The sequence below is a fragment of the Melanotaenia boesemani genome, chromosome 11, assembly GCF_017639745.1.
Source record: "Melanotaenia boesemani isolate fMelBoe1 chromosome 11, fMelBoe1.pri, whole genome shotgun sequence".
Classification (NCBI taxonomy): domain Eukaryota; kingdom Metazoa; phylum Chordata; class Actinopteri; order Atheriniformes; family Melanotaeniidae; genus Melanotaenia; species Melanotaenia boesemani.
Genome location: NC_055692.1, coordinates 12,995,481 through 13,023,284, shown reverse-complemented (window position 1 = coordinate 13,023,284; position 27,804 = coordinate 12,995,481). Strand labels below are relative to the sequence as shown.

The window sequence follows — 27,804 nt, the reverse complement described above, 5'->3', positions numbered from 1 at the left end:
TTTTGTTGAAAGTCTTGGACACAGGGTTATAAATACAAGCTGGACTTACCCAGGGGGTTGCAAAGCCAGCAAAGCAAGGCTTAGCTAAAAGGAGCAGGTGCAGTTATTCTAGCTCAGCCATAAAAGACATCTTCTGAGGATGCAGTCATCTCTGATTGGAAAGTTGCAACATGTAACAATAAATACCTATGATGATGAAGTTTTATCCAGTAAAGGCTGGGATACGTCAGACTAATTTTGTGAAAGATTTGATTTGAATAAAATCAATTTCTGTTAAGTTTTGGACTGATTTCAAAACGCAATTTGTTCCTATCCAGGAAGATGCAAAGAGTAGGTAGTACACATCAGTTTCCACATAAAATGAGTTATTGCAGTCTGGCCTGCCTAAATTATAACAGGATCATCTGTGTATTGTGTAGCAGTGTGCAGCTGAATCAGGTGCTTCTTAGCTAGAGGCCAACAAACCTTCAAAGAAGCCAGCTGAAATGGCTTTTTTTAAGTAATGATTGTCTGTGCATCTTTACTGGATCCAGATCTTCAAATACAACCACCCTAAAGAACGTAGAGTACAAAAGGTGATGATTCTATCTGTTATTAATCAATGTTAATGCCATCATGAATTCTTACTTACCTTTTAGTATCAGTGCAAGAGACGTGTTTATCTCCTTTGGCTGTACAAGTAGAAGTATGGATAAAGTGTGGCTCTGGCTGAACTTTCAACTTTGTTTTTTGAATAGATTCTTTTCTAGAACATGAAAGATCACATACTTTAGTAAAAAAAGAGGCCATTACATGATAGAATTAGTTTAAGACCAGTGTTTTCTACATTTTCACCAAACAGAACTGCAGCTTTTGCTCATTACATGTTGTTTAGTCTAACATGTCCTCAGTAGGGAATCACACTCGGCTTGAAGTAGCTGGGTAAGGCAAATAAACCCACTTCCATTTTCTCTCTATTTTGTGCTTTTTTTGTGAATATCTACAACTCATAACATTAAACATACGTTAACAAAGCCAAAAAAAAATCATGATTTCGATAAATAAAGAGCTACTTAGCTGTCTGTTCTTTAAATAAAAAATAGATATTTAAATCTAACTGTATGCTGTGCTAAACATCATGGCTGACATTTTTTAAACAAACTGAAAGGTTTAAAATCAGTGTTCTTTCTTTGAGCAGCCTCATTCTGTTTAGATTGCCATGGTTTGAAAATAAACTCTTTTAGTCAATGTTTTAACCTTAAATTTATCAGAATGGGCAGTTTCTCAAACTGGTTTATGGACTGTGTCTCTTGTTTTTTGAGTGCTAATTTTTTAAAACTCTGTGAGTATATATATATATATATATATATATTTATAAAGCTAAATGTCCCTAGTCTAATGATTCTTGTCTATGACAATCTGCAATTTCTTTTTAATTAAAAAAATGTGTATTGATTTTTTTTCTTAGGGCTTTTTCTAGAAGAGGTCCCGATAAAGTCTAGGAAATTGTGCAGAGAGTTTTATTGTACTTGGGAATTGTGATTATATATTAGATACATAATCAGAATTGAAAATGAAATTCATTGCTATTATCTAGTAACTAAAGAGATAACTGCAAATCCAGAGCTTTAAAATAAAAGATTGTGTGATTACACAAACATTAACTGTGAATGTAGCCCATAAATATGTGGTAATTTGAGTTCAGGTGCAGTGTTAAAGGAGTGAAAGTGTGCATGTTTGAGTCTCTGTGATCATGTTGGGGTAAAAGGAGGAGGTTCTGTGCATACACATGTGTATGTTTGGCGAGCTGGTGTTGACACAGACACAGCCGCTCCATTGTCCTCCTCCATCTCCACTCAGGATGTTTGAGGGACGCCTCACTGCTTGGCTCCCTCTAATCTCTGCTGGAACCAAAAACCCTGCGGCTGGAAGGCCTTGGCCCTCGAGGACGCCGTCAGCACCGGTACAAGAGAGGCACAAGTCAGGAAGAATAACTGGAACAGTTTCCATTGAAAATTATGGGGCAGTCAATTACAGATTACTCATGAACTGATTTAAAATTGCAGGCAGTGAAATAACCCAAGGGATTACACTAAATCCACCACATAATCCTTTGATTTAATGGCTTTTGATTTAGTTTGGTCCTGTTTAAGTATAAAGTTTAAATAAAATGAATATATTAATGAACCTACATGAACAACTTGCTGCACTGAAAGTATTATAGTGATATCAACCATCACTTTTCATCTTCATTCAGAGATGTCTTCTCAGTATTTTTTATTTTTAAAATTTAATGTAATGAGGCTATTCCATTTATATAAATGAGCATTTTTTTATCAACTGTTTTTTTTTTATTTATTTTTTTATTCTGAAAACCAATAATTCAGTGCATTAAAATAAAGTAGTATAGCAGCAGCCTTAATGACAAACATGTTGTTCTTAGATATTAAATTTTAGAGTATAAACAAGCAAACATAGAACAAAATGTGAGAAACACAAGAGCTCATGTAATAAATTTGACTTCTCTTTTAGTCTTTGGATAAAAATGCTTCTAACCACTTGAAGTGGATTTTTAAGAACAGTTACATAATTATTAATTAGGTAGTACAAAGACCCACAATTCCATAAAAGTGTTGGAAGGCACTTGTAGTTTAGGGCACAAAAAAGAAGAAATATTGGATCATTTGGGTGATAGAATATATGTAGAATCTGATGTGTTTAAGCATTACGTAATTAAAGTGAAACCCTATTTTAGACAAGAGATATAAGTGACAGAAATCAAAGCTTGAAACAGATTTCTTCCGAAACCTCACTGGAAATCTTTCTTCTCCCACCATGACAGCAGAACTTTTTTCTTAATTTCAACTTCTCTCCAAGATTAATTATTCAATTTGAGCACTGTGGCTGATAACGTACAGTAGACTGGGTTTTATCCTCGCGGAGACGGTGGTGGCCCCCAGGAAAGCGATATAAGTGGATTCATTTCAAGGTGCCTGTTTCTCCAAAGACTTTATTAGATTTAGTTAATGAGAGAGCTAGGCAGACCGACTGCCTGGGCGCAGGTTGGGGAGCTGGAACGTAATTAAACTGCAAGTCTGATGATGCTACTGTTATACACTTTGATTAAAAACATGCTCAGCAGTTCATCTCCACCAAATTAAAGCGGTTACATCAGCTGGCATGGTCACCTTTGATTGCTTCCATCTTTCTTTTGCCTACTTCTTTTGACACCACTTCCCCACCTTCTACCCCACATACTCAGTAGTAAGTAGGTGTAGCTAGAGGCCTGGTCAACCAGCCCGTCTGTCTGTCTGAGATGTAGTTAACCCTTTTGGGCTTTATGTCTTCCATATGCCCTTCTGGGGCCTTTTATGCCAGGGCTGTGTAATACAGGAGTAGCCTGTATATTTCCAGGCCAGCACACATAAGTCTTCTTGTCTGAGCTGTAATGACTGTTAGTATAGATTTCCTGTGGCTCAAACACTGGACTTAATTGACCTGAACAGCTCTGACTGACTTGGCACCTCCCGTCTTAACCTTCCCTCCTCCCACACCCCCCATCAAGACCTTTCTCTGGGACAAAGAGGCTTTTGTCCCCAGGCCTGCGCCACACCGCTCTAAACCTTTGTTGACTGTTTCTGTCTGACAGAGCAAATACAGTAGTAGCGGTTTAAAAGTTCCCATCCAAGCTGAAAGCCAGCCGAATACCTGCCGGCTTCCAGCCCAGTTCCATTCCAGTTCCAGCCAGCTGCCTTCCAACTTCCAGCCGCCAGAGAGGCCCCCTCCTTCTCCTGGGAGTGTCGATGTTTTAATCAAACTCCACCCATTCCTTGTAATATAGGGTAGACCCAGAAGATGGCGCTTCTCTCACAGACTTCTCATCGCCCGTAGTCTGTCAGATTTTATCTGAATTTACACTGACCGGCAGAGGCGCCACTCAAAGCACCTCTGATGGCCAGTCACAATTCATAAAAATGCATAAAACTTAATACATAATCATCGTTTGACGTGGAATGTGAAATTGTAACATGCTTGTGCGCTGCCAATTGTTTTATTCAGAAATGAATGCTAGTAGGTTAATAAAACCTTTCAAATACTGGATCACAGCCCCTAGCTCTATTCTCAATAGGATGTATTTATCATACTGATTAATCTTTCAATATTAGCATTATTAACATAGACAAATCAGATTTGGATCAAGCAACACAGAATCTGTTTGAGGTAGCTAGGAAGGGTTTTTTTATTCTCATATTATTTATTTCACCTCCATAAGAAGACAGGGCGACAGATAAAAGCCCCACGCAGGATCGGAGATAATTTCTTCCACTTCAACGTGTCTAATCGCGGGGGGACATCCAACACTCGCTGTGCTGCGACTTCCTGCTCGCCGGGAATCCCGATTACGTCACCCCTCCAGGTGGGCTATTCCCCGACACGCTCTGATTACCATTCCAAAAGGTACTGTATGCAGCCCCCAACTTGAACATGCGCCTTCTTCAACATTCGCACTTGCTCCAGAAAATTACCATCTCTTAGGCTCCTCCACCACCACTTTGACTGTGGATTGATACGTAAATGAGCCGCAATGAGGCAGCTGAACAAGTGACCCAGTTTTGTGATTGTTGCACATTGGGTAAGAGTGGTCAAACGAGTCCAGTTTGTGTTGTCATGCTACCAGAAATTCAGTAGGCTAGTCGGTCCTAATGCAGTGAATTTCCATGTTAATGTTGCCAAATTCAATAGCATAGCAAGAGATGAAAAAAGAAACAACGATATTTCTTCAACATGTTAACCAAAATATTTACCTCTTAAAGCATAAACCAAGTATTTACAACAAGCAGTGTGCTTTTTAACGTTAACGTGTGCCATAGCCTACTGCACCGCTGTTCCTCCTTCCAAGTCTTCTTTTTTATTATATTGTTGTTTTATCATCTGAATATACTACAACAACACAGAGAAAATATATGAAAGTTTATTTTACGCTGGTATTTGCGCAGCAGAGTTTTCTGCCGCCGGATTTGTAGTCCAGGAACGGAGAACACAGCTGCTGCCAGGAAAGGTGGATTACATTTTGTTAAAGCACAGCAATCTCCGAGTAGCCTATTATACCCTCTCAGTGGCAAAATAAAACACACTGGTCTGGTTTAGTCTTCACTCTGAAATGGTTCAGTCAGAGGAATATAAAGCTGTTTTAAAAATGTTGAGCAAGCTTAAAATAAACATTCATAGGCTATCTATGTGTTTTAGATTAACACAATGATAAAACAACAATAGGCTATAATAATGGAAAAGAAGCGGTGCAGCATGGCAATGATGCGTTAATGGCTCGGGTCGCGGGTTAAACATCAGTCTGGTTCGGATTTAAATGGAATAAATACATTGGTGACGAGTCGGGTTCGGGAGTCATTCTAACGGGTTAGAGCAGGTATGCGTAGCAAAACGGAACCGTGCAGGACTCTGCTCTAAGCAGTTCGGACTTGGTTGACCTGGAACCATTTGACAATAAAATCTGGAGCCATCCTGGAACGCGCTCGCTTAGGCGTCCAGTTAAACCGTGTTTATTCAACCAGTCCCTACTTCATTGCATTCATTCTTTCCTCATAGCCTACGTGCACATTTTTTTCAAGATTGTTTATGTCAGTTTTGTTTTGGAAAATGAAAAAGGAGTCTTTGCGCAGAACTTATAACATTATTCTAATCTTGCCACTTGCCTATTTTATTATTGTGTATTTTTGTAATAACATGTAAATTCACTGCATAGGAACCAACTAGTCTACTGAATTTTGTGTGACAACACTAACAGAACTGTTTTGACAATGCAACAATTACAAAACTGCGGCTCATTTACTTATCAATCCATAGTCAAAGTGGTGGTGGAGGAGCCTTGGAGATGGTAATTTTATGGAGCAAGTGCGAATGTTGAGGAATTTAGCCTTTGTTCAAGTTGTGGGCTGCATATATGCAGCCCACAACTTGGTATACCTTTCAGAATGATAATAAACAGAACAAGACACACCAAACCAGGAGCTAAGACCACGAAGTTCAGCATCATGCTTATCTATCTTTGGCGTTTTTACACCAACATTTTTATACACTGGATAATGATAATAATTATCGATTAAAGTCACGGATAAAACTGCTGTTGTTAAAACACACCCATCTCTTACAAAATCTAATGTAAAACAAAAAAAACAACAAACAAAAAATCTGGATCACTGTAGAAATATCTTTATTCATTGCTGATCATCTGGCCATTGAAGCTTTTTTATTTGGAATTGGGAACAAATATTTTCCACCCTGTTATATTCTGTTCCACTCTGTTATGTTCCATTCCACCCTGTTAGTAAGGTGTTTTTTAATTTTTTTTTTTTTTTACTAAAAACATTGAGGACTGTGAACCTTGTTGCACCATATTAGGAAGTGAGGAACATTAAATTGATTTTGCTTTTCTGTTCCCAGGTCAAAAGGAATGTAATTATCTCTCATTTGAAATACTTGATTATGCTTTCCTTCTTGCCTTTGTGGAAACAGAAACGCGATAATCTCTCACTTGAAAGCAAGCTGGGCGTACAATAGTGTGATGACGATGAAAACTCACATGACCAATGCTCAATAAAGGGTACATGAAAATGTGAGAAATGGTCAAAAGCACAAATACCGTTTGTGGTGAGTGAAACTATACAGCACAGTCCACAAGGCTCTTTTCAAGCACACTCCTCCCCCCAAGGAGTATGCTTGAACAGCTAACGGCAGGTAGCCTAATGGCTGTGTTTACAAATGTAAAGGTGCTAATTGTTGGCCATTTAATTGTTAATTTCAAACCGGGCAGCCTTTTGGTTGTACTCTGGGCATGGTAGAGGGATAAGAAATCTCTGGGTTTTCTAGTGTTAAACACTGGAACCGTCGCCAGCGGTCTTTTGATGACCGCCAGTCACGCTACCATGCTTATAGTGTATTAAAAACTAAACGGCTGAACCTGGTATTTTAGGACTTTTATTATATAGTTGTTGTCTATAGTTTTACCTGCTTACTTGTTTGGAAAAGTAAACACATCAATATTTACGAGCAGTTTAGCACGTCTAAACTTCCACAGAGCCGCTCAGGGAGACTCTTTCTCAGCCAAACTGTCGTATATCACGGCTATGGAGTTGTAATAAATGGCCGCCCTACTCTGCTTCTGATTGGCTGTAAGATCACAAACCCTGTGTGATGATAGGCTGCTGGTCTGTCATTCCTACCAGCCTTTGCGCATGTGCCTACTTCAGACAGCGGGCAGGCAGCTGTCCCACCGCTGAGACACAGTTGTATGACGTTTTATCACGTTTTATCACTAGATCGCTATGAATAAAATCCAGGGACACTTCATTTCACAGTATAAACCATTTATTTACTTATCTACTTAGGATAATAGCACTTTGAGGCCTAATTCAGAATATAGGTTGGGCTGGGTCCAGACTTTTGTGATCCCTGCTTTACACATTATCAGTATTATGTTATTTTTACCTGCCGATATTACGTTATGATTTTGTCAATATTCAGTTATGCAGCAGCTGTATCAACCCCCACTGTGAATAACTTACGTTGCAGTCAAATGACCGCTGGCAGCGCTCCTCGGGATGTTTAGAAAGCTCGCTGCTAGTGACATTCACCACTTAGCCGACTTGAGGAGGTTGTGCTTTGCCTCATAACACCATTAGCTACACATGTCGGCTTTTTTGATACATTTATTTGACGCCATTTTCAAATCAAATCATTTTTTAAATGTTGGCAAAAATGCAACAAATGAGCGACACAGCTCATTATAAACTGTTTAGAGAGCAGCAAGATCAAATCACTGCTCCTCCCCGTGGACAAAAGAGGGATTGCAGCTGTTTTTTTTTACTTGGGCTGCTTAGGGGCAGAGCCTCGCTGACGACGTCATTGCGGGGGATTACATTACCCCCACAGACCTGTGAAGGATCGGCCAAGGATCAGTCAAGGACCAGTCAAGGACCAGTCAAGAACCAGTCAAGGACCCATCATGGAAACAGGGGAACTTTTAAACCGCTACTACTGTAGCTCTGGCCTCCTTTTGTTTATTGTCATTTTTTGAAGTTTGAACAAAGTTTATACAAAGCCCCATTTTCTGATGTTGTTTGCTGCCTGCAGGGAGAAAACAGAGAAGGAAGAATAAAAAACTGGTTTATTGTTATTGTTGAATTTCTTTGACTGTTGCTGTCTGACCTATTATCTCTTCATCTTTCCCTATGCTTTTCCTCAATCTCTTCCTCCCTTCCTTTCCTGCTTCCATCTCCTGCAGGGATCACATATACACAGTGGACACGGACAATGCCAACAGCGATGAGATCTTTTTCAGTAAGGTGAGTGAGACGTTGGGCTCTTTGAGCATGGGTTGTTCTCAGTGTGCTATGATTGACAGGTTTCGCCCTAATAACTGTGCTCTGTGTTTGTGTGTGCATGTGGGTATATGCATGTGCCTGTCAGCACTCTTACTCAATCACCTGTGAACTCGCCATGCTTGCCATGGTGACCCCGTTAAGTAGATTATCCAATCAATCAGTGATCAAAGCTCCTGCGTCATCCACGCTCATCAGTGGGACAGTCTTATGGATGTGTTACGGAAGCTGAGAGAAGTTGGGAGGGAGCAAGGAAGGACAGGCAGATTAAGAAAAGCAAGAAAAAGAGAGTAAAATGAACAAAAACAGTGAATGGGAAAGGAAAATAGATGTAGAGAGGAAAATAATTGTTGTATGGATAATCTTGTTCAGTTTATAGCTTATTTTTTCTGACACCCTCAGCTGTAATAACTCACCACTTTATTCCAATCACTCCTGGCTGGCATTACTTGCCCTTAACATAATGCATGAAACCCGCATTCAGACAAGGCCATTCTTGTGTATACAACCATCCTCCTCTCCTCCACCTCATCCACTTCAATGTCAAAGCCTGGTGAGTGGGTCTTAATGAGAGCAGGCTGCAGATGAAAGGCTGGTGGGAAATGTGCTGATTGATTGATGACTGAGGGTCTTTAATCAGTGGCTGAGCTCTAAACAAGTTGTACAACAGCGGCAGTGTATGCAGTGGTCTGAACCTATGGCTCAGCACTGACCCTCAGGCCACACAGAGAAGGAACCAGAGTGGTGTGTATTATTGTGTGTGTGTTTGTGGCTTAGCATTGATTGATAAGTGTGAGATGGAGTGAGATCTGTCCTTGGACGGACTGCTCTGCTTGAGGGGCAAGTATCATATTTCCTCCTCGCTGGCAGAGAATTAAATGTTCAAGGAGGTAAACTGATCTTTAGTAAGTGCTTAGAAAGACGTTCACCTAAGAGCAGGTGCCTCATGAGGGGAATCAATGATAGGGAATCTCAGATGATGATTATTGATCACTATATGGATGAGCTATCGAGCTGTGAAGAGCTGTCTGCTTTTTTCTTCTACCTTGATGTTTTGTTTGTTCACTGACAACCCTCTCTGATTTTCTGTTTTACTTCTGTTTTAATGAATCAGAAAATGACATGGAAGTCCAGACAAGCAGATGTGGACACCTGCAGAATGAAAGGGAAGCACAAGGTAGAGATGCCTCACACCAACACTTCAACCCTAAACTGATACCCTCACTTCATTTATAGAACTAATGTCACCTTATGCTTCACAAAAAAACACATCCAAAGGCAGTCACACATATGACAATGCAGACAACAGATTTAACCTCTCACAGCTTGCCTCAGTGTTCCTTTGTCTCTCTCACACACACATACTCCATCAGGCATAAGACCCTAAAGGTGTCTTGGTAAAAAAAAGTCTAAGTCTAAGGTGCAAGAACACTCTTCTTATAGTTCATACAAGTTTCTGCTCTCATAGAAAACATCAGAGGGAATCTTCATATTTATCATTTTTTCTATGCATTTAAAAATAGCAATTGTTTCATTATTGCTTAAAAAAACTCACCAGAAGCATTAAAATCTGCTACAAATACTCTATGTGCCATGAGAAAATGCTACATTTCAAGATTATACTGTATGCTCAGTGTTTATAACACATGCCTCTCGCTTGCACTACATGCTGTGCTTCAAAGGAAAGACAAGAAAAAGCTTCTTGTTCAACAAATCACATGTGGCTATCCATGTCTAGTATAAAGACACAAATGTCACCATGGACTTTCTCTCTTCTCTTTGCCTTTCTTTCTATTCCTGTCCTTTGCTCCCTTAAGGATGAGTGCCATAATTTCATCAAAGTCCTCCTGCAGCAAAACGATGACATCTTGTTTGTTTGTGGAACAAACGCTTTCAACCCCTCCTGTCGAACCTACAAGGTAGGGAAGCACATAAATCTTCATACTTATATAAATTTTAGCTCAAGTGACAGGCATTTCACATACAAACTACACACATACTGTGCCCTAAAAATCTTCTTTAAATCATCTCTCTTACCCTGTCAAACAAATTCACTTTGAATTTTTTTTTTTATCCTGTGAGAATTTAGTAAAAGTGAGCCATGGTGGTATGGATTTAGATGGATGACTTTCACAACTCAACAGGCCTCCTCCTAAATCTTTATCTCCAAGTTGACAAGCTTTATTTAGAGTGTGTGGAAACCAAACAACTTGCGTTCTAATATTCACACACAGTGTGAACTGCAGGTGAGAGCACAGTCCAGAAATTCAATTCATCCATTTCCTGTAAACATCTTTCTGGCCATATTCATGGAGGAGTGTCTATAATAGTTTCAGGATTGCTTTAGGAAAAATAAAACCATGAAAGGAAATGATGGATTTTATTGGCCTTGTGTCAAGAAAGAAATAGCAGGTACGCTATTAAGATTAACTTGGTGGAGAGTAAGAGAGATGTCAAAATATGTGAGGAAAAAAAGAGAAGCAGATGGACAGACATAGAAAACAGATGGACTAAAAATGTTCATTTTTCCTACCCCAATAATATAAATGTGATTTCCTTTTGCTCCTGTATGAAAAACGAGTTTCTATTTCAATTAGACATTGAAGACGATCGCTTTTTAGATGAAAAATAATCTCAGTCAATATAAATGCACCTGAAAACATCACATGGTTATTCAGCTGTACAGGAGACAATGGAGCTTGTGTAAAATGGGATATTATGAACCTTACAAGATAATAACTATAATGGTGTTCTTTCCAGGGAGGACTGTCAAACTCTTGGTGTGCTTGTTTTCATTCAAAAGCCACCTTTTAGTGTCACTGCAGCTGATCTGACCTTGCATTCAAGTTAGTGAGTGTGAATCTCTGCTGTCCGCTGAATTAAACAGTGAAAAGACCAGAGTCAACCTACCTCTGAATTTTGGTGGAAAGCCACTGAGTATACATGTTATTTACACTTTGACTCTATTTGTTTTGGACAAAATTCTGCTGCATTTTCCAGAGATTTTCCAAGCTCATATATTTATGATTATTACTTTAGAAACAAATATGTAGTGTGACGAATGTTTAATTCATACACAAGAAAATCAACTTTATTTGCCAATGCACCTGCTTCTGATTTTGAAGCATTCTGACTGGAAAAAATACATTTCATAAATCTTTGAGGCACACATTGGGCCTGAATCTGCTCAAAACCCACCAGAGATCGATTTAAAAAATAATTTTACTCAAATATCAGTAAAAGGTACATTGTAAATAAGCAGACATTTTGATCCAGAGAAATTAGATATGAACACTTTGTGAACATAAGCAAGAACAGAGGACCACACAGACAAGCAGACAGTAAGGATGACAGGACAAGCAACTCAGCAGCAGGTCTGGCTTACGAATGTTGTTGTTAGCTTTGTTAGGATGTGATGCGACAGCCACAGCACACAGAGATGTTATCCGTATAGCCTGTGGGGAACACTCCTGCTTTGGTCCACTAGATCTGTTTATCAGAAAAGCAAGACATTTCTGCTCCGTTGCTTTTGTGGTTCAGCATGCTTAGCACACAGAGTGGATGTCTTTCAATTCACAGACTCCTCCTGGAGGGAAGTGGAATTTATGCCTCCACATTTATCAGGGGTGGTTAGCTTTTATAGCCCCTCTGGTTATGGTTTCAAGGTTTGTTTTAGCTATTACTGCACTGATATTGTTGCTAGTCTGCTGGAGTTAAGGGGCAGTGAGGGTAAGTGTTGTAAAGTATAGTGAGGTTTGGTGAAATGACCTTGCATGCACACACAAGCATGCTTACAAGCACCACAAAAACTGGTGCTCTTTAATTGTGCAAAATTTATACATCTAACTCTAACAATAAGATAAAATTAAATGTTTTACTTAAGGTCAGCTCAGCCCAGCCAGTCATTTTGGGAAATTTAGGTATTTGTTCTGTCTTTTCACCTTAACAATGCAATCAATAATTAAATATGTAACAATTTATTTGAACAAATATGAGATTTAGTTGGAAAATGAATTTGACCTTTCTTAATTAGATTTTTTTGCAGTTTATTTCACAAACATACAAACACCCACTGAAATACTTGAGCATGCACAGAAAAAAAAATGTGTGCAAACATCCCAAAAACCTCTGAGTACTTTGCACACATGTAGCTGTCAGCACACACTTTTTTACAAAACATCAGACGCATGCGCACACTCCTTTGCTGGCAAGCTAGCAGACTGTCTGGGCAGATACCAGGCCTTTGATGGCCTGCTGGGCTCTTCCAGGCTGCTTGGTCAAAAGTGTGTGGTGTGTTTGTGTGTGTATGCATGTGGTTAAATCCACCTTGGCCACAGTTTGCCTCTCCATCTCCTCAGTGTGACAGTACTGAAAAGAGCTTCTGTTTCAGGGCCAGCCTCATCCCACATTAATCAAAAATGCTGCAAGGGCAAGTGGGAAGGAACAGGAGGCATGGGATGGTAGCAGAGGTGGAGGGACACACAAGGGGGAGACAGAAAAGGCAAAAAGGGCGCTGGTCCAAACCAGCAACATCCCATGTTTTCTGCTTTGACACCTTTCCTCAGCAATTACTTCTTTATTCTGTCTTTAGAATTTTTTCTGACCTTTTTTTGTATTTAAATGCATATCAATTATTTCTTTTCAAGAGTTTTTTTTTTCTCTTTTTCTGACCTTGTGTTGGCAGCATCAGCAGACTATACAAATACAATGCATGTACATACAAATGCATGAAAGAAAAACACAGACAGACACCATGGCAGCATGATGAAGCCCTCTCCCTTAGCCCTACATCACCCAACTCATTTCTTCTTCTCATCATCCCTCCTACCTCTTCTCTCCTTTCCCTTCTTCTTCTGCCAGCCTGAATTCCTCTCCCCCTCCTTTGCTTCCACCACACGGCCATCTTTCCCTCTGTTGCTTTCTCCCTCTGTCACTCCCTCGCTGTGCTGTAATAATAAACACCCCATCCAGCTGGGCTGATATATGAATGGAGTCAGTTTCATCGCTTGTTGCTGGGTGAAGCAGAGGGAATCAGTGGGGAGTCTTGGGGGCTCTGACTCCCAGGTGATGAACTTAATAATGGTGGACTTGGAAGTCTTTTACATTTAAAATGATTTGGTCACATGGACTACACATGCCATCTTTCTGTCAAATTTGTACTATGGTGAATACTTGAAAAATAAGAGGGGGGTTCTTATAAATAAAATTGAAACACCAGATTACTTTCATCAGCTGCAAAGACTCCAGTTTCCAGCTCAAGGTGGTCATGGAAAGCTTTCATCTGTCTTCAGAAATAGGTAGCCCAGAAATGGGCCATGACTGTAATCTCCCATGGAGATGTGTCCTTTGTTTGGTTTTTGCACAACCTCTTCTGGGCCAGATGTGAACTTGTGTACTTGACCTTTGGATGGAGAGGACTGTTGCAGGTGGAAATATGGGTTGCATACAAACACATATGCTAGGACTCAACCCAGCTGCAAGCTATAGATCAACCCATATAAAAATTTATTACTATGCCTGAATAAGTAGTAACTTTTAGTGGCAGCCCTCTTGGACTCCAACATCACAAGTTACTCAGTTTTGCACAAACATAGACTTTACTAAATAGAAGATATCTCAAGCAAACCGTTTGTAAATGGAATGCTGCCTCAGTTTACTTACTTTTCTACTCTTGTTTAAGATTTAACAAATCCTTCAGAAATAATAAATAAAGTATATGAGTCTTAATAAAGAAACAGGGGCCATGAAGCCAGAACCCTACCCTGAATTCTGAACCAATTATAACACTCCTGATGGGCATGTTTTGTCTCTACATTGTGTTTGTTTAATTAATTAGCATATTGCCTATGGAAAAAACACAAATGAGCCATTGTAGTAATTAATTAATCTAGATAGACAGTACCCCAAGCCAAGGTTTGTGTACATTCAATCCACTAAGATACAGGAGATCCCACAGAGTAGTGTATTGCTAAGGCAGGCTTGACAACATGTGATGAGGCTACTGTTTCCCTCTTCCATTGTTTTAAATTATGGGTCACTTTTTTATTCTTTGCTAGTGGGGCTGACAGAATAACAATGTTTGCCTCATAAAAGAAAATAGAAAATGACCTATATCAATCAGCTGGTTTAAACAATGCTTTTCTTTATGTTTAAAAATGTTTTGATGCAGGGTGGGAGCTGTATAGATTTCTGTTTGGCTTTTGCAAAATAATAAATATTGCATTTGACGGGGAGCTCAAGGGTGTTGACGACTCAATGGGAGACTGGAGCCATGCGCCATATCTGCAGCTGTGCTGGGAGTGTCTTCCTCTGATCAAACGTCAGGACCAGATTAGTGACAGCTGACAGATATCTCCTCTTTGGTGAAATCAGCTCAAGTGGGAGTAGCTGTGTAAGATGTGTGAGAAGGTTTGCGTCTGAAAGGGAGGGAGCGCTTGGGTTAGGTGGATGACACAGAAGCTGCTGACATTTGAAGCTTAACCAAGTTCCTGTGTCATTTTGTACTTTCTGATACTTTCTGGGCACACCTGACCTTAAGCTCCATACGTCTGTTATAATTAAAACAGTCTAATCTATAATTACAGTCATTTCTGCTTAATAACAATATATGTCTGACTTGCCTCCATATATCAACACTCATTTCTGAAGAAAACAGAAAAAATGAGAAACCGAGCCATGCACTGCCGCTAGTGGTTCTCTGTTTGTTGTAAAAGGTCACGTGTAATTTTCTTTGCCAAATCAGCCTCAACAATTTCTCTGGCAAGCTTTTCCAGCATTGCGCCGGAGTGTGTGTGTGACCTTTTTAGTGGGCAGATGATAACCGTTTCCGCTGAGACAGGAATAGAAAACAAAATGACCTGTTTAGAGACCAGAAAGGGCGAAGTAAGCAGTTTGCAGCCTTTGTGAGCTATGTTGGTCAAGAGAAAGGGAGAAAGTGAGGAAGCGTGGACAGTGAGAATGTGACAGATAGAAACAGATAGTGAAGGAAAAATGAGTTTGTATTGTGTACTCTGGAGGCAAACTGTGTAGTAATCTCTGACCGCAGTGTCTGGTCCGTGCTGAATGGCTTTTTTCCCTTCGTCTCTTGTGTGTCTGTGTTTTTGTGTGTGCCCCTGGTCTTTAGCCAGGGCAAGAGAGTGTCCTGAGGCATGCTGGTTGAGACAAGCCTACCCATGGTGGGATGATACTGACCTTTCACCCATATCTGATTGTCTGCCATGCTCTGCCAATCACACTGCGGCTAAACTGGGCACAGAATAAGAAAAATGTGCCCAAGTTCCAATTGACAAAGATCATCTCCCTAACATCTAAACTAATGACTCTCAGACAGTGGTTAAATACTCAAAATAGCATTGAGAAATGGGACAACATAGCAATGGAGCAAAATTAGATAAGCTACATTCCCAGTGCTTTGAAACAACTTTTAAACCTTCAAGATGAAGAATAAAAATTAGTATTTCTCCTGAAATATACCAAAAATGTAGAAACAAAGCTTGCCGGGAAGGAATTTCAGTGCAAGGTAAAGTTGCAAAAATTTCACTAGAACAATCACAACTTATCTACTAGTTAAAAACTTGTGGTTTAGTGAAAGAAAAAAAAATCTCACATTCCCTGCTCAGTGCTGTGTGCTCACCCATTTTTTCTATGCAAAAAGCTCAGACTGAACAATCAGGGTAGGGTAAAGCAGTGAAATAAATGGGTTGAGGATCTGTCATGAGGGTTGTTAAAACTCTTCTCTAACATCAGTGAAGCTGAAGGATAAAAGATTGCAGGGGAAAGAAAACCGCATCCACTCATACAGTGAAATGCGCAGCTGTGGAAAATTTTTGTTGTTTTATCTTTCTTCATGACAGTTTTCCAGATACTCCCAGATGTGCAGCTTTGTCGGACCTCAGTGGGACACCAAAATGACATTCATGGGTTATCAGTTTAGATGGACACACTAGTGGACTGGATAACACAGCTTTTAGGGGATATTTTATCATGAATCCTGCCATATTTCACCACCACCAACATATTCTTTTTTTTACTGACTCTCTTCAGATGTCACTGTTTGAACACATTTTGCTTTTTTAGATTCTCACCTCCAACTGGGAGCCAACATTTCTGAAGCTTTAGTTCAAGTCTGTTGCCTTGGTTGGCACGCCAGACTATGTAGGTTTGACCCCGTCTTGACCTCTCACCTCATTTTTGACCCTAGATGGACACCATGGAGGCTCTGGGGGAAGAGATCAGCGGAATGGCACGTTGTCCGTATGATGCCAAGCACGCCAATGTTGCCCTGTTTGCTGGTAAGCTCCAATTTACTATTATCTTTCTTGTACTTTGTTACTCTCCTGTTGTTTTATCCTTCTACAATGAATGAAGGTAGCTTATACTTGTTTGTTAGTCACTGCTATTAACTTGACTGACACTAGGCAAAAACATTAATCCCAGTTTTCTGCTATCTGCAGTTATGAAACACTGGAACAGTTTTGAGCTCGATGGGAAACTTGAGTGTATTTGAGTGAGGGATCACTTGTGGTTTTATTTAATATTCTTCTTAATACCCTGTGGTTAATTCTAATGGCAAAATCCTGCCAACAAGTCAAAAAGGAAAAGCCATCTGTGTTACATGCACTAGTAAAAATCAAACATTAGGACACTTCTGCTCTGCATCAGGATTTTGGCATTAAGGTTCTTGAAAATGCATCAACAGAACTGTGACAAGAAAAAAAATCATTTGTCACTGCCTTTCATACATTTTTGTCACCCTTTTGTTTCATATTCAGTTTCTTTCAGTATGCATGTCATTAAAAATATGTCACAAATGGATGGGAGTGAAATGAGTCATCTCTGTTGGCGGGTGCGATCCACAGGCTGCTAAAGACATCTAGTTCCAGTTCATATTCACTGTGAACTGATTTATGGCAGTATTGATGAGTTGTCCCTGCCGGTTCAAAGCATGTGACAAGAGTAGATGGCAAAGCTTGAGGAGTTAATGTGTAGCAGAGATGCTTGGAAGGAGCTGGAAGCACTGAGTAATCAAGAGGGTTTCTCTGACTGCTATCCTTTCAATTATGTCGTTTGAGTTTCCACTGTGGTTATAGCCAAAACAGGCTGAGGTCATTCTGGTAGTGCATTGTGTTTGTGAAGCATGTGTGTGTACGTGTGCTTATGATAGTGTGTGACTGTAGCTATGTTTGGTGCTTTAAGATAAATGTGAGTGCTAGGTGTTGGTGCCTTAGAAGAGTGTTTGCGAAATTGGGTAATTACTAATGTGCAACATGTTAAAGTGTGTGTACACCCTGTTTGTTGTCCATAAAGGATTCTCTTCAGTTTGTGTGATTGATTCATATTCCAGCTCTGAGTCATCTTGAAACATGTTTGTGTATCTAGCCACAGGAAGCAGGAATCTCTTAGTAGTTTATTATACTATCCTAATTTAATGTAACTCTCCTCATCTTTTCCCTTCTTTGCGGCTCTCATTCTTTCCTCTATCTCATCTCTTTCTTTCCTCCTCATTGCACTTTCTGCTTCTGTGTTCCCTCTCCAGATGGCAAGCTGTATTCAGCCACCGTAACAGACTTTCTAGCGATCGATGCGGTCATCTATCGTAGCCTTGGCGACAGCCCAACTCTGCGCACTGTCAAACATGACTCCAAATGGCTGAAAGGTGAGTTGGGGGCACACAAACAAAGTCCCTGTGGTTGGAGAAGAACAAGCTGACTGACAAGATAGAAAACAAACCAGAGTTTAGACATGCATTCTTGACCATGTGTTAGGGGGAAAATGATGAATGAGCAAGTGTGTCTATACACTTCTGCATATGAATGACAGTATGGTAGGTAAGTACAGATCCACTTATGCTAATGCTAATGCTTAATTCACAATCCGCTTCAAGCAGATTCATTTTGCCTCACTGCCCCTGCTGAAATTGCTCTGCCCTGGGGTGAAACAAGCACAAGTCCGGTTTGTCAAAGCTCAATAGAGAGATCATTCTCTTTCTCACATGCAAATTGTTTTTGCTGATATAATGGATGATAGATTGGGGCTCTCAAGGCTCACAGTCAGTGTTTTTCTGCATAATATGACAGATATTCCGCCTGTTTACTGTGAAATATGGTGTCAGAACTGCTTTGTCGCAGCAAAACGTCACTTAACTCATATTTTATTCTTATATTTTTCTCCTTCAGAGCCCTACTTTGTCCAGGCAGTCAATTATGGGGATTTCATCTATTTCTTCTTTCGGGAAATTGCTATGGAGTACAACACAATGGGAAAGGTAAGCACAGGCCTGATTCTCCTGCCATTGTTTGAACTCTAATCAGAGGTGACTTCCTATTTACCAGGAGGATCAGGAAATGCCTTGGGAAACTAACAGGATATGGGTGTATCACATAATGGGAAGGAAACTTTCAGGAGCAGTTAAGTGGCCGAAAAATGTGAGCAATACACAGCAGGGTACAGAACCTAAAATAGATTAAAAAACAAAGTCTGTGGATGTCTGGAGATCCCATTTGGAAGTCTAAATATATCCCTTGAATTGCGCATCCGCCCCACAGTGCTCCTGTTTGACCTATCGTCTCAATGTTTCCCAAGAGAAACCTCACCTAAGTGTCTCTGAGAAATGAGACAAAGGAGAAAAGCTAAAGAAGAAACAAGCTTTCCTCAGGTATTACACTTTTTTTTAGTAATCTCCCTCATCCAGCTTTAGATCCCTGGGAAAGTTTAATTAAACAGGGGGTAGAAATAAATGCTTCATGGAAATGAATATGTACTTTGCAGAATGAATTAAGGGAAACACACAAGGGAGAGGCGAATAGCGCCGAGGTAACACGAAACGCAGAAATAATGGTTCACTGCCAGAAGTGACAGCCTTGTGTTATCCAGCGCATGAATACAGATCAGGCCTCTCAATCTGTTGGGTGTTTTGAAAGAAGTGTCAGTGTAATTATGCATGTGGTGGGAGAACTGATGGAGCAAAGAACAATTTAACATTTAGTGAATGATATCTCCTCATTATTGCACGGTAGAATGGCCTTCCCTGACGATGTAAACAGTCGTCTGTGCTTTATGACAAACTGATAAATCTATGTGACAGCTTATCTTCAGCTGCAATGTTGGGATGTTATCTGGAAAATATAAAAGGATAAATATTTCTTTATACAAGAATATTAACAAGCCTCTAATAATAAACAACCTGTATATTTGCACCATATTGTATTTTTCCCTTTTATAGTCTTATTTGTACAAAAGCAACATATAGACAGACTGGCATGAAAACACGGTAACTTAAAATGTAAAAATGACACAACTTGTCAGTTTGACCTCTTCTGCTAAATGTGTTCTTCATAATCTCCAGCTGAAAAGGCATGTGTAGGCTTTGTTGTGCTTTTCTTAGCTGCTGCTCTTCTGATTCATGTTTTTGTGTGGGTCAGTATGGAAGTGCAGGGATTGTGGTGTGTGCATGGGTGAGGGTGTGTGTGGGTGTGTATGTGTAGGGATCTGGTTTAAATGCATGTTTGCTCCCATTCACACTGTCAATTTCAGGTCATGGTTAGAGTTATAGCTGTTAAGTATACTGTGACAACAACTAATTACAACACTGACTGCAAGACCTGACGACAGATCTGTAATTACAGCGTTGACTCTCATTTGAAACTGTATAGTTTAAACTATTCCGTTGCCAGGTGATGACTCATACACTATATCTACACATCAATTTACTTCTCTGTCTTTAATTTTCTATGAAGTGATGAAACATTGGAATAAGACAAATTCTTAAACGCATTTCAAAGTTTCTGCAAGACAGTTGACTCAGCGATTGCGTCACCATTATAATATAATTTGATTTAAACCTTTCTGACTTCATTCATTACCTCCACCAAGGCAGAGGTCATGCATTCGGTGGTGTTGGTTTGTCTGTCTGTTTATCTGTTAGCAACATAACTCAAAAATGTATGAACAGATATTGATAAAATCTTCAGGAAATCTCAGAAAAAGATTGAGGAACAAGTGATTAGATTTTGGGGGTGATCCAGATCACTGCCTGGGTCCAGGATTTTTTTTTAAAGGATTCTTAACTACGGGTAGGTAGGGATAATATTGCCATTAAAGTTTCTAACTCAAAATTAATACCCAGAGATCTGTGCTTACAGTTAGGAATGATTCTTACAGATGGCACCTCAAATAGTTCACTTCAGTAAGGTTGTGGACAAGGAATGACTTACTGCTATGAATTTGCTCCATCTGCATTGTAGACACTAGTTACTGGCTTTTCTTGTGACAAAGATCACACGACATTTGATGTTCCTTGGAAGTGAAAAGTTGGAACTTTTTGATGCAAGAAGGAAAAGAAACACGGCGTCCCAGGTCATTAGTCATCAAGAACAAATCATCACCAGCAGTAGTTCACTTAACTGAAAAAAAAGCTGATAATGACATAATAATGCTGTATCAGTATAATTTCCAGTGTTTCAATCAAGTACAACAAAGGGAAGATTTTACTCTTACATTTTAAATGATCTCTTATTATTAATGCCACATTTAATGCTTACATTTGAGTATCCCTCTTGCTTTTTTGCATATGTGTTGTGTGTGCAGATGGATAAATCACAGGATTGTAATTTCTAAATGTTACTGTTCTGTGCATGAAAGTGAAACTTGATCATAAAATTGGGAAAGCTTACAGTGATGCAAAAAAACAACAAAATGGGTACCTGAAAATTCTTTGTAAGTCTAGAAACAAATTATTTCTGTACATCCAAACTCTGTTGTTAGGGCAGGAATTCACTTTTCCACACTTTATGGATTATTGATTGTAAACTTGAAACTACAGACCGGATCAATTTAAGCAATAAATACCAGCCACAGCTGAACAAAGTACTGTACATCTAAGATAAGTGAAGTAAAAGCATAAAAAGCAATAACATAAAAATAATAAAATGAACAAAGTATAATAAAAGTAGTAAAATAGAAAAATCAAATCCAAACAATAAAAACTAAATCAAAATAAATTAAAAAACAAATACGATCAAATCTCAAGCTGGATTGAAAGCTTGAGTTTTAACATGGTTTTTAACAGTGGAGAGTGAGGGAACCTGGCGAATGGGCAAATTTAATGATTAAGCTGCAAGATAATTAATCCGCTTTGAGAGATTTCTACATTTCTGATATTTATATAAGGGTGAACACACAAAACAAATATTCAAATTTGAGAACACTGTTGCATTACTGTTGCTTTCTTGAGTTTTTATCTTAATTTTGCCCCTTAAAAAAAACACCTTAACATCAAAGTTGACTAAGTGTGACAAAAACATTGCACACTTTGCCTCTAAGAAAAGCAGATTTTACACTTGGGTGACAGGTAGGGTGCACCCTGTCCACAATTAGCACCCACACTTACAGACTTTTGGATCACCCCTTAAGCTCACATGCAATTCTCTGGATTGTAGATTGAATCAAGATGAGGCTGTGTAGAAAGTGATAAATTGCCTTAAGTGTTGTCACTTGATATGTTTCTTGCTGTGCAGCATCAATTATGATCTCTTATGTAAATGTTGCCCCTCTGGCATTACCGTCAGAAGGCAACGAAGGTTTAGTCGTCTCAACGTGTCAAGCTGTGGCGAAGAATAGAGGAGATACACACGTTGAGCTGGCGTTACTCTCATACCGGAAGTTTTATTCTTTTACAGACATCAGGTATCAACAAATTGACAGATGGCCATCATGTTCAGTCCCATTTATAATCTGGCCATTTAAGACAATCTTACCTTTCCAGCATTCCATCAACTGAACATATTTCCAGCAATTTCACTTGAACACAATATCATTTACAATGAATTTTGCCACTTATTTTAACTTGTTCTTAATTATTGCTTTTAACTGTCTATTTAACAATCAACACATTTTTCTAGCTTAATATAATTACTCTTCTTCAAAGTTTTAAACACAAGCACTGAAACCCATTTTACTGTCTGCTTCGAGTGTACACTATAATATATAACAAATTTTACATGTAATTAACTAACAGCTAACAAGAAAATACATTTTCACTTTAATGGTTTCTTTCACCGTTTTCTCATACAACCTTATACTCACTCAAACACCTACAATATAATATTTCTGATTTGGCAATGACCAAGAAGACACTTAACTTTGACATCAGCAAACATTTTACTGCATGAACACATTTCCATAAGGTGCTAAGTGAATTACGTTTGAAAGTGAATCCACTAATTTCTCAGTCATTTTGGGATAGCTAACCACACACACTACTCCACATTGTCCAAGTCCGCTAGCATTAGCATTAGCTGGCAGACAATCCTAATTGTGGTTTCCTTCTACATGTCTCATCAAACCGCTTCGGCTGCAACGGTACAACTACTCAAAAACGACAATTTTAACAAGTAAAGTCTGTCATAAGCACTTGTTCCAATAAACATTTACCAACCTGTGGCGAAGAATAGAGGAGATACACACGTTGAGCTGGCGTTACTCTCATACCGGAAGTTTTATTCTTCCTCTGTGACCTGCTCTACTCTTTACCACCAGCGCGATAGGCGCCGCCTAGCGGTTGGATGTAGAATAGCGCTGCAGTAACTGAGATTACAGTAATGTAATGTATAACAAATAAAAGAAAACTTAATGAAATTAGAATAGGGGTGTCTATTTTTATCCCCTTATCTATTTGACCCTCTACACTCTCCCCCACTTAAAAGAATGTCTCCTGACATCTGGTAATGTTGTGTGTGAGTATCTAGTGTGCAAAAGTGTACCAGTTATGGCAATGTGGCTGAAAATGGATTGGGTAAGGGGAAAGTGGAAAACTATTAATCTCTGTCAGGGGTTGGCTAAGTAAGAAGGGATTTACACTTGCACTACAATGGTGATATGAGGGCTGACCCAGAATATCATATGTGAACTTTGTCGTCGGTCTTGTTCTCCTGTGTGATCTCCTTACATCATCACCTTCTCCTATACTGCCACCATCCGTTTCTTCTCTTTGTTCGGGTTCCCTTTCCACTAGCCCTGCCCCATCCTCCGTATCCTCAGTGTTTGGCTCCATCTCAGCTTCTTGTCTGTGTGGGGGACAGAACTCTCTGGCTGTTGCACGCAGCTTAAGCTGATTATGAGGATTCTGGTTCGGAACCACTGATCCAAATTGCTGAGGAGCTTGCTGTGGGATGGCAGGTTGTTGTTGTTGTTGAGGGTTCACAAATCTGTAACAAGGGATTCTGCTCCGGAGATCATAGGTGTAAGTATGTTCCCCCTCCTCATCAGAGCTGTCTGTCCCTGTTTGGTTAATCCTGTTGTTGTGCTCTTTAGGTCTATTGTGTCTTGTATTTCCTGTAACAGGTAGTTCATCTTCCAGAGGCAGATCGTTTACTGGCAATAAGAGATTTCTATGCAAGACACGCATGGTTTTGCTGCCTCTCTCTGGCTGTATTTTATAGACAGGTCCATCCCCCAATCTCTCCACCACTCGATGTACTACTTTTTCCCAGTAAGCCCGCAGTTTACCTGGGCCTCCCCTCTCTGAGAGATTCCTCACCAGTACCCTGTCTCCTGGCTGGAGAGCAACACCTCTGATATGCCTGTCATATTGTTTTTTTCCTTTAGCTGATGACTTTTGGCTGTTGTCAGCAGCTATTCGGTACGCCACCCGCATTCTGTCTGCCCACTTTTGCACAAATGTCTGGTGGTTCTGTGCTTCAGTCTCCCTCCTAGGCCCAAAGAGCAAGTCAACTGGTAGCCGTGGGGCTCTACCGTACAGAAGGAAGAATGGGGAGTATCCTGTTGACTCATGCCTTGTACAATTGTATGCATGCACAATCTGGGGCAGATGATCTTTCCATTCACTCTTTTTTTCCTCCTGTAACGTGCGCAGCATTTGGAGAAGTGTGCGGTTCAGTCGCTCCACTGGGTTGCACTGCGGGTGGTAAGGAGTTGTGCGAGAATGAGTAATTCCTGAAAGTTGTTGTAGTCTCTGAAACAGGCTATTCTCGAACTCCCGTCCCTGATCGTGATGCAGCTTTTCTGGGTACCCAAAACGGGGAATAAAGTCCTGAAAGATCTTTTCAGCTGCTGTTTTACCAGATTTATTTTTTGTTGGATACGCCTGTGCAAACCGTGTGAAGTGGTCAATCAGCACAAGGATATACTCATATCCTCCTTTGCTTGGCTCCAGATGTAAATAATCAACACACACTAACTCAAAAGGTGCACTAGTTGTGATGGATCCCATTGGGGCTTTTGGTGGAATGCTAGGGTGTTTTTGTTTGATACAAGGACATTTTTTCGTTACATAATCTTCGATGTCTTGCTGCATGTGTGGCCAATAAAACCTTTCTCTGGCAAGATGGATAACCTTTTCAGGCCCCACATGTCCCATCTCATTATGCAAGCTCTTTAACACCACCGGTTTAAGTTGTTCAGGGAGGACAAGTTGTTTGTTTTGGTCTGTTTTCCGAAAGAGTAGTCCATTTTCCACCACTAACTTGTTCCACTCATAGAGTAGTCTCCTTGTTTGTTTACTCATTGCCTTTTTCTCTTTTCCGTTTGGTGTCCAACCTCTTAGTTTCAAAGACACAACCTCTTGAATGGCTGAATCATTCTGTTGGGCGGCCCTGATATTGTTTGGGGTGATACTAGAAACGCTCTCTGATGGCGCAGCATCTACATCTTCACTGTTAAGCTGTAATACAGCCACCCAAGGAATATCACTGTTTTGTGCCGCTTTGCTGCCTTGCCAAACTGCAGAAACTACCTCTGAAGACACAGCCTCTGTGAAGTTATGTATCTGCTGGGGAAGTTTGACTGGATATCTGGACAACATATCAGCATCAGCATTTCTCTTCCCTGGTCTATACTTGATGTCAAAATGAAAATCAGCTAACTCTCCAACCCACCTGTGACCCACTGCGTTTAACCGTGCTGAACTCAGGATGTAGGTTAAGGGATTGTTATCTGTGTAGACAGTGAAGGTTGGCGCATAATACAGATAATCTCGAAATTTGTCACAGATAGCCCATTTGAGTGCCAGAAATTCGAGTTTGCCTGAGTGTAGGTGATAGTTTTTCTCGGCAGGTGTTAATGTCCTGGACCCATACCCAATAACGCGTAGTTTGTTGTTTTGCTGTTGATATAATACGGCTCCAAGGCCTTCATTTGAAGCATCAGTATGTAACACAAAGGGAAGGTCAAAATCTGGATAAGCCAGGATAGGAGGGTTTATCAACATCTCAACTAACCTAGATAACACATTTTGATGTTCAGCAGTCCAAGTAATGGGTGTACGGGAGGAACGCTGTCCCTTGCTACCTTTCATTTTCCCCTTTTTGGTCTGTGGCTTGGTGACATTAGTGGTCTCTCCTTGGCTCTGAAGCAGCTCAAACAAGGGCCGTGCTAGACGTGAGAAATCTTGGATAAAGGACCGGTAATAGCTAAGAAATCCAAGCAGAGTTCGGACCTCTCCAACTGTGCGAGGTTTCCTTTCTTTCAGAGCTATTACTGCTTCCAAATCTTTTGGGTCAATCTGGATTCCTTCTTCAGAAACTGTTCGCCCAAGATAACGTATTTGTCTTTTGAAAAGTTCACACTTGGCTGGACGGAGTTTGATACCATGTTGTCGCATCCGACAGAACACTTGCCGGAGATGGTTCACGTGGTCATCAAAAGTTTTGGAAAAACACAGGACATCGTCTAAATATGGCACACAGCATTCATCTCTAACACCCTCTAACACTCCCTCCATGCATCTCTGGAATGCGGCTGGTGCATTAGTCAGTCCAAATGGTATTCTTACCCATTCATAGAGTCCCCAGGGTGTGCTGAATGCCGTTAGGTGTCTTGACTCCTCCATCACAAAACCTTGATGGTATGCACTCCCTTGATCTAAGATGGAAAACCACGAATTGCCTCCCAAACTGTCCAGAAGATCCTGGATCCTTGGCAGCGGATGACGATCTGGGATGGTTTTGCGGTTGAGCTCACGGAAGTCAACACACAGTCGCAGGCTATTGTCTTTTTTTCGCACGCATACCACTGGTGAAGAATGAGATGACCGCGATTTACAGATCCATCCTCTGTCTAAGAGGTTTTGGATGTACTCCTTTACTTCTTTATACAGTGGTCGTGGGATGGAGTTGTAATTTTTCTGCACAGCTGAATTGTCTGTTGTGTTAATTCTTAGCTGTAAGCCAGGAATACATCCGATGTCTCCCTCCTCGCGAGCAAACACATCTGATTCCTCATGGAGCAGTTGTCGCACCACATTTTGTTCATTGTCAGTCAGATGGTCTAGACAGACATTTGGATGCCATTTTTCTGTACTGTGGTTTTCTTTTGCATTCTTGTCTCTTTCATCATTTGAGCTTACATGTAAGTTGCACAGGAGGGGATCATCACTGGGATCTGGTGGTTTCTGAGGACGTGGCTGAATGGTGACAGGTCTGCTGTTTGTGATTTCTTCAAGGCAACCTAAAACTGTCTTTGGAGGTAAAAAGATGTCTCGCTTTGTTGCATTCTGGATTGGGATTTTTACTATTTTAGAAGCCCCAGCAGGTACATCAACAAGAGCCGGGAACAGCTCCACCCCATCTGGTAATCGACACTCTACATCTGGCTCAAATAGCATTGCTCCTCCTTCAGGAAAAGCTCTTACGCGACATTTTACCTCACAAATTTGGCTGCTGAGGACAGTTAGCCCCCTTTTCCCAACCCTCACCCCCAACCCTTCGGACTCTTCCTGAGGTGGCATTGTTTGCACGACAGAGACAAGAGTTTCAGCATTGCCTTTCTGAATTTTTAAGGCTTCTGACAGTAAGTCTGTTAGATTCAGGCCATCTGATTGGTTGTTACTTTCCCTAATGATCTCTTGGATTACATTGAAGCCTAGCAATGGGCTGCTCACACTCTCCTTGCTTACTAGCATCGGAACACAGAGGGCAACAGAGCCATGTTGGTTACTTGTGATCTCAAGCAGAACCTCTATCCACCCATCAAATGGCACCTCTGTCCCATTGGCTGCTGTAACTTTGAGGGGATGGTCTGACAACAGGCTCTCTAGCGGCTGAATGTTTATGTGCGGCAGAGCTTTCTGAACCCAAGACTTCTCCACTATACTAACCTGTGCCCCACTGTCTAACAGCATCTGAAGTTCTACCCCATTAAGACAACAAGTTATCATGCACCGACCACCAATCAGTTGAGCAACACGCTTCCCTTTTGGCACATTGTTTTGTTTGAAAGACTTGGTGGGAGATGAAGTTTTCTCTTTGAGGTGCAGTTTTCCTGAGATGGGGGACTCTGTATAATGTCTGGTCACTGGTGGTCCCTCCCCAGTGACCTTCTCCAGTTTCCCGACTTCTGTAAGCACCCAATAGCTCTGTGCCCCTCTTTTCCGCACTGAAAACAGTGTGTGCAGTTTTCAGTTCCTTGGGAGACA

At 40.4% G+C, this 27,804-nt stretch overlaps 1 protein-coding gene across 3 annotated transcripts in view; it reads left to right on the top strand.

Moving 5' to 3' along the window:
* Window positions 1-27,804, top strand: part of sema6a (sema domain, transmembrane domain (TM), and cytoplasmic domain, (semaphorin) 6A) — a 118,978-nt gene that overhangs the window by 56,345 nt on the left and 34,829 nt on the right. For all 3 annotated transcript variants that reach the window (XM_041999049.1, XM_041999050.1, XM_041999048.1), the window contains 6 exons: window positions 8,279-8,339; window positions 9,490-9,552; window positions 10,193-10,294; window positions 16,576-16,666; window positions 17,911-18,030; window positions 18,551-18,639. In XM_041999049.1, the coding sequence (XP_041854983.1) occupies window positions 8,279-8,339; window positions 9,490-9,552; window positions 10,193-10,294; window positions 16,576-16,666; window positions 17,911-18,030; window positions 18,551-18,639 (526 nt within the window). The remainder of the gene's footprint in view (window positions 1-8,278; window positions 8,340-9,489; window positions 9,553-10,192; window positions 10,295-16,575; window positions 16,667-17,910; window positions 18,031-18,550; window positions 18,640-27,804) is intronic.